The 10069-nt window shown below is 40.7% G+C and overlaps 1 protein-coding gene across 7 annotated transcripts in view; it reads right to left on the bottom strand.

Moving 5' to 3' along the window:
* Etv6 (ETS variant transcription factor 6) overlaps window positions 1-10069 on the bottom strand; it is a 214068-nt gene that overhangs the window by 121575 nt on the left and 82424 nt on the right. For 4 of the 7 annotated variants that reach the window (XM_063238241.1, XM_013153143.2, XM_013153145.2 and 1 more), the window contains one exon: window positions 3-132. The exons of 2 other annotated variants lie outside the window; for them this stretch is intronic. In XM_063238241.1, coding sequence (XP_063094311.1) covers window positions 3-132 — 130 coding nt within the window. The remainder of the gene's footprint in view (window positions 1-2; window positions 133-10069) is intronic. One more of the 7 variants, XM_013153144.2, reaches the window with a different exon arrangement.

Raw genomic sequence — 10069 nt, 5'->3', positions numbered from 1 at the left:
ACGCAGGTGCGCTGGCAGGTGGATCGAGTCTTCCTCCATCCTGAGCGCTCCAGGCACTGGAACATGAAGTGGAGTCGAGGAGGTGTAACTCTGCACCAGGCTCTCGGGAGGTGTATATGAAATTCGTTCCTGCTGTTAAAAATAAGAGCAGGAAGAGGAGAGGGGGGAAAAAGACAATGAAAGGTTGGAATGGAGGTGTGAAACTATCCAGGGGGATGGGGAACAAAAGGAAGATGGGGCATTTGGAACACCCGTGTGGAGGGAGCAACCTCAGGAGACTGTGCACAGTAGTCTCGCAGGTGCCTAGCATTTGGGATTTATCTTTAATATGCAGGAAAGGTGTAAAATGGACCTCAGGTCAACAGGTGTGTTCCCCTGTGGTTTGTTTTAGAAATCAGAAAAGGCAGAGGTGAGGAAATGAAAAAAGAGACCCAAGAGAATAGCTTTAAAGCAATTCTCTCAAAAACTATTTTTTCCAAGTCACATAGTTAATGGCATCAATACATTAAAACTATATTTCCTTTTTTCTGGCAATATCCCCAGCTTCTAATTCAAGTATGATTCTATACTCAGATTCAATAAGAGGGAGCTAAACAGGCCAAGTTGAAAGTGATGGCTCCAAAGATAAGATCTCGATTTAGTTATTAAATGTATGAGCAAGATTTTTCTATTCTATCTATCTCACTATATAATAACTACAACCAAAAATATACAACATTTAAATTTTTCCTTCCTACGGGATTATCTACAACATTAACAAGTATCTCCTCGTTCCTTCATTCCTTGTATCAAAATCAGTATTTCCTTTTCTCTCTGAAGATTTTGGAGACCATTAAAAGAATTATTTCAACTTAAGGGAAGAAGCGTTTAACTGATGATATTTATCGGCTGATGGGGAAGAGCTTCAGGAGACCTAACCCTTGCATCCAAGCAAGCAGAAATATTTGATCAATGAACTGAAGCAAATTGGATGGATTAGGAAAGATTAGTGTTAGTTTTAAGTTAAAATCCTGCAAATAATAGCAAGAAACAATTTTGTACACCTAGGATGGCAAGCAATCTGTATCTCAGATGTACTTGACCTGCAGTCCATGCATAAACATAACTTCCGTTCATTTCTGTGGTTTTACTGGGCAGTGTAAAGTGGGACACGTCAGGTCCAAAAATAAGCTAAGAAAAGACCAGTAAGCTGCCACTACGAAAATAAAAAGCAAGAGCAAAAGAAAATCACGGGTTAAAGTGAAAGGGGTATTTACTTTTTGGAAAGATAATTAATTCTTTAACATTTTATTTCTCATCAAATGTGCAAAGAGAATTAGGGGAGTCCCCAGTCATCTAACTAAATTAAAACCTCTACTCATAGCCTGGAAACTTTGGTGGGTGTGGTAGGAAGTCTCAATTTTAAGTGAATACATACATATTACTGTAATTTCCGGATGGAATCGCTTATACCTTCCCTAAGGCATCCACTAGCAGCGTGTAGGGTGGTTGGCCTATTTCTGTTTAAACACACAACTTAAAATCTTCCCGGTCAACTTCCTAATTAAGGGCAGGCCCATAAATCCTAAATTTGACTTCTTTATATCAATCAAGATATCCTGTGAAAGATCACCCAGAGGCAAAACCTTCAACTTCACTTTTCCTGAGCTTTACCAAACATCACACATATTTTAAAGTTCAAATTTAGGGATGAGTTAGACTTTTTGGTGTTTGTTTTGAGGCTGAAGTGAACGAGGCAAAGGTATATAATAAATCTGTTGAATGTTTTTTTTCTAGGTGAGATGGACTTTTAAACTTTGCAAACATAGCCTGTTTTTCTAATAAATTCTCATACTTTTCAATGCTCACATGACCCCATAATTCCATCATATGTCTAATTATCTACAGTTAACTTTATTCCCAGAAATAGCTTTCTGTTTTGTTATGGGTTTTGCAGAAATGAAACTATTGATGAAGAAAACATTGTACAGCCGGAGTCTTCAAATGACAAGGCAAGAGTGGGAGACAAAAAGACAGTATTTCATAACACTGTGGCTTTCTCCTTAATGCAAGGGGAAACTCACAAGATCCTCTAGCTTATCCACAAAAGAAAGGGGCCACCTCATTCTAGCCCCTCCAACTCCATCAATAACAAGCTGGAGAAACCCAGTCCTCAAAGCTCTCCAACCAAGGGACAAGAGCCCAGTGAGGCAGCTCCTTTACAGGTTGTGTGATGTGCCACTTTACCACTGCAATGTGTCTTCATGTCACAGGAGGTTCCACGTATTTGTTCACTTCTCCACAGTTCCCTATCCTCATGATTACACTGAAACATGTAATTCATGCCTCTGTGATTCATGCATCTCCACCACTCCAGACCCCATCTAAAAAATTTTAGATGGAGACAACTGTCCTATCTCATGGCAAAAGGCAGGCCGGAGACTGGGTTAAAGGGTGCCTGAGCTCCTCTCATTCCTGATGATGGCTTCCACTCAGGGGAAGGTTAGGACCAGAAACTCAGTTGAAATGTCAGTGAAGAGATCTGTCTGAATCAGAAGACAGTTACTTTGCCCATAAGGGAGAAAATCAAAATGTGCTTCTAGGGCTTCTAGCAATCTGCCAGCAGCCAACACATCGCCTCAGAACTCTGGGTTCAGCAAGCAGCAGGCCACTTGGTGGACTCTTGAAAGGACACTACCCAGTACACTGGTGCCTTTCTGAGGAGGAGACACACAGCTGGCAATCCCACACCACAGACTTAACTCCTTGTATCTCTCTGTTTGCGACTCTAGGGCAGTGGTGGTAAACCTATGGCATGTGTGTTACTGTGTTTTTAACGCCAAAGATGTTAATTGATGAGTTGTCTTTCCTAAACTAAAACCTCAGTATTTAAGTTTAACTGCAATATTGGCACTTTGCAATAAAGAAGTGGGTTTTGGGTTGCAGTTTGGATACTTGTCTCTGCTCTAGAGTGATTTCCATGGTCTTTATATTTTTATTTTATTGGTGTATAACCATGCATTTTATATTTACAGTCCTAAGTCAGCACGTCATCAGCAATTTGAAAAATCAAATATTTCCAGATAGAAGAACTTAAGGAGATTAACACCCAATATTCCAGATAAAGGGGACATATCTATTCTCATAACTGCTTGTCTAGTCTGACCCCAACAAAGAGGCAGGCTGGGCTAGAGAACCAACTGACAGCTCATACTCACCTCTAAAGCAAACTGTCAGACAGATGAAAACCAGAGGGGTTTTATGCTAACGTGGGGGAGGGCTAGGGTTTTCCCAAGAGGATTATAAACACTGCTCTAATTAAACTAAAATGCTATAGACACTGATATTAATGCATTCAAGTGTTGTAGAGGGAAAAACTGCCGGTGGAGGTCAATGATGTGACTAAAAATCCCGTGATGTGGTTACATTACTGTTTTAATAGTGAAAAAAAAACCATCCTGCTCTCACAGGTTTGTAGATGCAACCCATTAAAGCGGCCAGCTGAACACAAGTGAAGTGCTGAAATTCTGAGGTTCCCGGTAGTATCTATGGAAAGGGTAGCAAACGCTGCGTGTGTGTGCACGTGTGTGTGTGCGCAGCTGAAAGTTCTGAAAAGAGACGAGGCTGAAAATAGTGGTGGGCAAGGGTTAAAATGTAAATTTTACTAACCATAATAGAAAGTTTTTGAGGGTGGTCCTACAAGAGCAGCTAGCAAATCTAAACCAATTTGCATTCCCTCTCCTCATTCTTCCCCCAAACCATGAAGGGCCAATAAAGGCTACTTGTCTAATTCTGCTTATTTTTAAACTGAATGCTTAGGAACCTGAGAATCTGTGCCTTCCCTGTGAAATATGCTTACCCAGGCGTCACAGTACAGAACAGACAAAAGAGAGTATTTCTGTTATCAAAAAGGTCACTTTCAAAATTATTCAATAAAGAACTCCTATATATCATAGGCATCCTACTACATTTAAACACTTGTGGGTTTTCTCCTTTCCAGTACTGGGAATGGAACCCATGGCCTTCTCACTGAGCTACATCCCTAAACCTTTTTATATTTGTTATTTTAGAACACAATAGCACTACACCACTCAATTGCCCAAGCTGGGCTCAAATTTGCAATCCTCCTGCCTCAGCCTCCCATGGAGCTGGAATTACAGGAATATGCACCTGGGTAAGCACCTGTTCTCATAATTATTATTATTTTTTTTTTGTCTTTTTCATTTTTATCGGTACCAGGGATCGAACTCACGATCGCCTGCTTGCAAGGCAGGTGCTTATGCCGCTGAGCTAAATCCCTAGCCCCTGTTCTCATAATATTAAGTCTTTCAAGAGATTGGAGGTTTGGGAAGTTTAGGGCCTATTATTAATTGAATAGTAATTTAGTAAAAGACCAAGTATTTTAGGAATTGTAAAAAAAACACATTAATTTTGAGAACTTGCACAGAGATGGTTTTACAGGTAATTTTAAAGATTCCTGTACAGTACAGATGAGCTGTTCTTGATTCAATAACTTTTTCTAGAAATTGCCCCATGATCATTACAAACACCAGGATTATCCCTAACGATGACATCTAAAGCTTGTGTTGAAAGCTTTAGGGAACACAACAGTGGTCACCACCTTCCTGGAGCTATGGTGAAACTGCACAAGCATCTTTTATCGGAGTCTCAGTGCCTGTAACTGCAACGGACATCTGGGTCTAGACAAGATGGAAAATGGCAGGTACCAAGAGTGGTCACACTGGCCATGTTCGATGTGTGAGGAAAGAATCTCTTTTCTACACTGCAGTTTCAGAAAAGCTGACACTCTACTATAGCCAATCGCTGTAGATGGACAGCTACAGAAATGAAATCTCTCCTGTGAAAGCTGCTTACTGAGATACACTGAACTAATGCCTGCATATATAATTATTATGTATATTTTTTCTGTCTGCAAAATGATCCAAGGTAGTGATACTAGCTTTCATTAAATAAACTTTAAATAACAAGTTATATCTTTATACCACCAAAAAATTGAATAAGCAAATTTTGTCTGCATCATTTTTTAGATTTTTGGCTTCAAGAATGCAAACAGATACAAGAACCTAAACTAACACACCCTTGAGAATCAGTTTCTTCGCCTCAAAAAAAACTCCACTAAGTATTTTGTCAATCTCAAAATTCATTGAGATAAAGAACTCAAGAAAAGACTCAAATACAGTCATAGATCATAACAGTTTTGGACTCTCCCCAGAAAAAACAACATACCCAAAGACCTGGGCTAAGGAAGAACAATACAAAGATTCAAACTGAATTCTGAAGAAGAAAACCAGACTCATCAGCAGCACAGCACCTGACTGGCAAACATGAGGCCCTGAGTTCAGTTGCCCACAATGGGGGGGAGGGGGGGGAGAAAGAAAGAAAAAAGAAAAGAAAGAAAGACAGAGACAGAGAAACACAGAGACAGAGAGACAGAGACAGAGAGAGACAGAAAGACAGAGAGAGATGGAAAGAGAGAGAGAGAGACAGAGAGAGAAAACCAGACCCAGAAGTGAAGTTGTAACAATTACTTTCTATCCCTTGGAGATTCCAGAATATACCTAAAGCAGACAGCCAATTTGGTTTTCTTCTAGGTAGCCAAGGCTCCTCCAAAGAGAAACATCCCTCTGGAGATTTTTACAACCCAAGTGGTGCCTGGCTTTTAACAAACCTGCAAGATCCATAATAGTACTTTCAGAAAACAAATGGGAAAACCCTGTGGAAATTAGGATGGGTGGGACCCACATTCCTGGGCTCTGGAGCTTCCTCCCTAGATTATCCAGATGGCCCGTTCAGCCTGGAAGCAACAGGAGAGGGCACAAGTCAGGCTACACTCAATGCAAGGCTGTTGTTAGGAGCCTGGCAGCACCAGGGAAAAGGAGCCCCTTTTTCCTGAAAGTTTATGAAGATATTTCAGGATGTGAAATTTGTAGGAATGCACAGTCCCTTGCTTCACCACCTGACAGGTATCATTTTACAATCAAAACAGTGTACTGCATCTCTCAAATGGTCACAATTAAGTCAATGTATCTTAAGCTTTTCTGTTACCCAGATCTACATCTATTCACAGTGAGCAGAGGAGGAGGGTAACACCTGCAATCAAGCTGTGAAAGGTCACTGAGATATTTTTTCCTCCTATGATTTAAGAAATACTTCAGCATGTATCTGTGCTTATTATGAACGAGGCCTGTACTTATCAGGCATTAGCAATTACATAATTTTTAAGTCCTAGACCTTACACAATGATTCCACTATTTAAACTTCTATGTAGGGGCTGGGGTAGAGTGGTACAGTACTAGTCTAGCACTAGTATTTCAAGAAAAAAATATGTGTCATTTTACCCATACAAATACACATGAGTACTCACAAATACTTATACCTCGCAGAACATATGTCTCAATTTTGGTTGGAAAATACAATCGCTGTAACTATCAAGAAAGGAAACTGGCATAAAGAGTACAAGGTATGTGCTTTCCAAGGAGCCTGTATTTCATTTTAGCTGCACAGTAACATAGTAAAGAAGGTATCATTATCTCCATTCCACAGAAAGGAACCTGATTTGCATGAAGATCCCAGGGCTTAAGCAATCTGCTCAAGCCACCAGCTGAAAAGATGGCATAGCTGGTCTCTGGGCACAGGCTGGTCTCACCCCACTCCCTGCTTCTACTAAAGAGGAGAATAAGAAATTGCATTTAAGTAATATTGCCCATTCAACAATAACCCCATGACTTGGGGAATTCCAAGAGATAATAAGTTCAAGCCTGGAATAAGGAATATTTGGAATATTTTCTTGCTTTATATGCATCCTCAGTCTGCACAGAATTCCAGCAAGGCCCCTACAGGTCACTCAGCAGCCACCTAAACCATGGTGTCTTCTCTCTTAAGACTGTCACTTATACTATGGAGAGCCCAGATCGAGGGTGTAAACACACTTAGCTGCACGAAAAGGACTAAATACAATGTATGAGAGAATTTCTGCCTTCATGAAAGCAGCATTAGAATTCACCTAGGAATGAGTATTTACTCCAAAATACAATCCGTAGGGCCACCAGAGCATTTATAGGCTGCTTGTGTATGATAACTTCACCTTGTACAGAAATCTTGTCTTGGATATTGTTGAGTACAAACGTGTTACTTTTTCTCCCTAATGCCTTAACAACAAGAAGCCATTTCTCTTCCTCAACTCCTTTCCATTTATCCAAGAGCAGCAAATTTAAACATGCAGGTGAGATAAATAGGAGCCACAAGGAGAAAAGGACCCTGTCAACATTTATTTGGTACCTAGAGCAGACAGATCTCTGTACTAAGGAGCTAAGTCCACTTCAAGTATCACAATGTATTGAATCCAAGCTGGGCCTCTCCAATGATTTAAAGACATACTCCCTAATGGACAGAAATGAAGACACTAAGGATATATGTGACCAGTGTAGTGGAAAGATCTCAGGCAGTCCTTGAGATCTCTTCAAACTTCAGAAGATAAGTATAAGAAGAGTTAAGGTTTAGTTACTGTATTAACTCTCCATTACTGTAACAAATTCAGATCAACTTCTAATGAGAAAAGGCTTATTTCGGCCCCCAGATTTGGAGTTTCCTGTCCACAACCAATTGGCCTCTTGCTTTGGAATGTGGCAAGGTAGTTCATTGTGGTGGGAGTGCATGGTAGAGCAAAACCATTGCACAGTGGCAAAGAAAGGAAAGAGAAAAAGGAAAGGGCTGTTTATGGTACTATCACCTTTGAGAAACCCTTCCCCCAGTGACCCAAAGACCTCCTATTAGCTGCAACCTCTTAAAGTTCTATCACCTCCCTGAAGGGCCCATTCTCAGGACAAACCTTAAACACATGGGCCTTTGAGGGATCCTTACCCAAATCATAGCATTTGTATAATCACAAAAGGCAGGGTCAGCAATGTAGACCTGTACCCTAAAAAAGTAATTTCCTCCAAGTATGTACGATATTTACTGTTCCCCCTACAGCTAACTGAAGTTAAGGTACAGAAGTTGCTCTAACAAGGATTCCTGCACTGGGAAGGAGCTCGTGGAGATTCTTTTACAACTCTCAGATTCTGCTTCTATTCAAAGTTATACCCCTAATAAGTCAAAGTTCATTAATTACAGTGCAGTTGGTATAGTCCAAATATAACATCAATACTATGAGTCCCTTCTCTTTCAACTAATCTCCATGGTTCCCTTGCAGGACACTAGGGTTCTGCTGAACATAATCTGAAAAAGCACCTGCTTGTAGAACTAACTCAAACAGATTTCATTATTGCTCCAATTTCAAAAATTTAAATTAAGATCCTTTCCATTCCTGAGATGCCATGAAATTCGTTTTTTCTTTTCTGAATTTCTTAGATATTTCTGACATAAATAATAAGCAGAATCTAAAGCTGGGATCCCTTTTAGTGCCAGACTTGTAGTTTCCAGAGAGTACTACGGAGTAGGCCCAGCTTTAAAGATGCATGAATAGCTAGCTCATTTGGCTGGAACCCAGTGCTGATGCACATGCAAGCAAGGTTATAAGCTTCAGACCTGGATGAGAAAATTTAATTCATGCTATTCCATAGCCCCAGACAACCCCCTTAAGCCCTGCCGTAATATAAGTGATTGCTTTTGCTCAAAGCAGAGATCAGACAAGCTCAGCAGCTCACCAGCCCTGGAAAGACCATGGAAGTACACGAGCTACTGACAGAAGGCCAGCAGCACTGCTTCAGTAGAGGAAAAGTGGGAGGCTGTATTTACACAGAACTATCAGGTGTCCCTTTGGGAAACATAAAGCCTTGCTGTTGGATTTACCCAGAAATGCCCCTAAGCTTTTGAACCACCTTTGAAAGAAGGTCACTAAATCCTTTTTTCTTATTTCTAGCAGCAGAAAAAATAGGTACTTAAAATTAGCAGCAGCTTGTATCCCGGGCACAACAAAGTAGCCAAGTTCAGCTCTTTTTTTAGCTGCTTTCTTCTCCATTAATGCTATTTACTTTAATGGTGTGGCTATTACAATTAGCCAATCTGCATTGTCCCTGCCTGGGGCTAACAAGTAATGAACTGAGAGAGTTGCTATTTACTCCTATCAAGGGTAACATTAGAGATGCTTCTCAATTTCTCCCGACAAATGAGAGAGAGATCTTGTAGGCATGTATCCATGATGTGACCACTGTTGTACATCACTCACCAGGCCCTCGGGTGGGAGCTGCCACACGACTCAAGGGACTTAGAACCTGGGCAGAGAGAAGGTTGAAGGTCAGGTGCCTGCAGACAATAGAGGCCCAAAGGATTCGGGACCTGCACAGTAACCATGAATTCCTCTATCTCTTCACTTGCTTCCACCAGCTTTGGAGACCTGTAAGTCCCCTCATCTCCTCCAGCAGCTTTCCTCTTTCTGCTGCATCATCACTCAAGTATGGCTCTTTTTTATTTACTTAACTGAAATATCCTAGAAGTCTTGAGGAAGAGAAGCTATGGCTCAAACCCACAATCCCAGTGAGCTGGTTGGTAAGGAAGGTTGGGGGAAGGCAACTCAGACCTCCTTTAAAATTAAAAAGATGTTTTGCCTTGTCATTTATCTTTATAAAATGTCTATAGCTTAAGTGGACCACCCATGCCTTAATAAGAAACTTCAGGTTTTAAAGACCAGAAAGCAGAGCTAGGGGAGCAGGCTTATGCTCTAATTCAAAAGTGAGTAATCAGAAGCATACTGAAAGATGCTCTGTACTTTGTACCACAGTACTGCTGGTCTGGCCAAGCCGCTAGGCAGTTTGTGTGAAGCCCTAGAAAGCCCTTAACTGACCCCCCAACCCCACACCTACCAGGCAGGGAGGAGGCAGGCTAGATTACAGCCATTTCCATGGTCAAACTGAAGAAATTCCCCAACTCTACACAGGTCAGCTAATTCCTGGGGTACTTCAGTATGAAACGAATACAACTAGAAAAAGCCTTGTAAACTATACCTAGAGGAACAAGCATAAATTAAATCTGGGAAAGATTTATTCTTTGGGAAATATTTACCACCAAATGTTACCAAACCAAGCAATATCATACTTAAAAAAAGCAATGTAAAAGAAATGAATCAACATCT

Source organism: Cavia porcellus, unplaced genomic scaffold, assembly GCF_034190915.1.
Source record: "Cavia porcellus strain 051 isolate PalLab524CR breed Dunkin Hartley unplaced genomic scaffold, mCavPor4.1 scaffold_27, whole genome shotgun sequence".
Lineage (NCBI taxonomy): Eukaryota > Metazoa > Chordata > Mammalia > Rodentia > Caviidae > Cavia > Cavia porcellus.
This window is presented reverse-complemented; position numbering and strand designations above follow the sequence as displayed.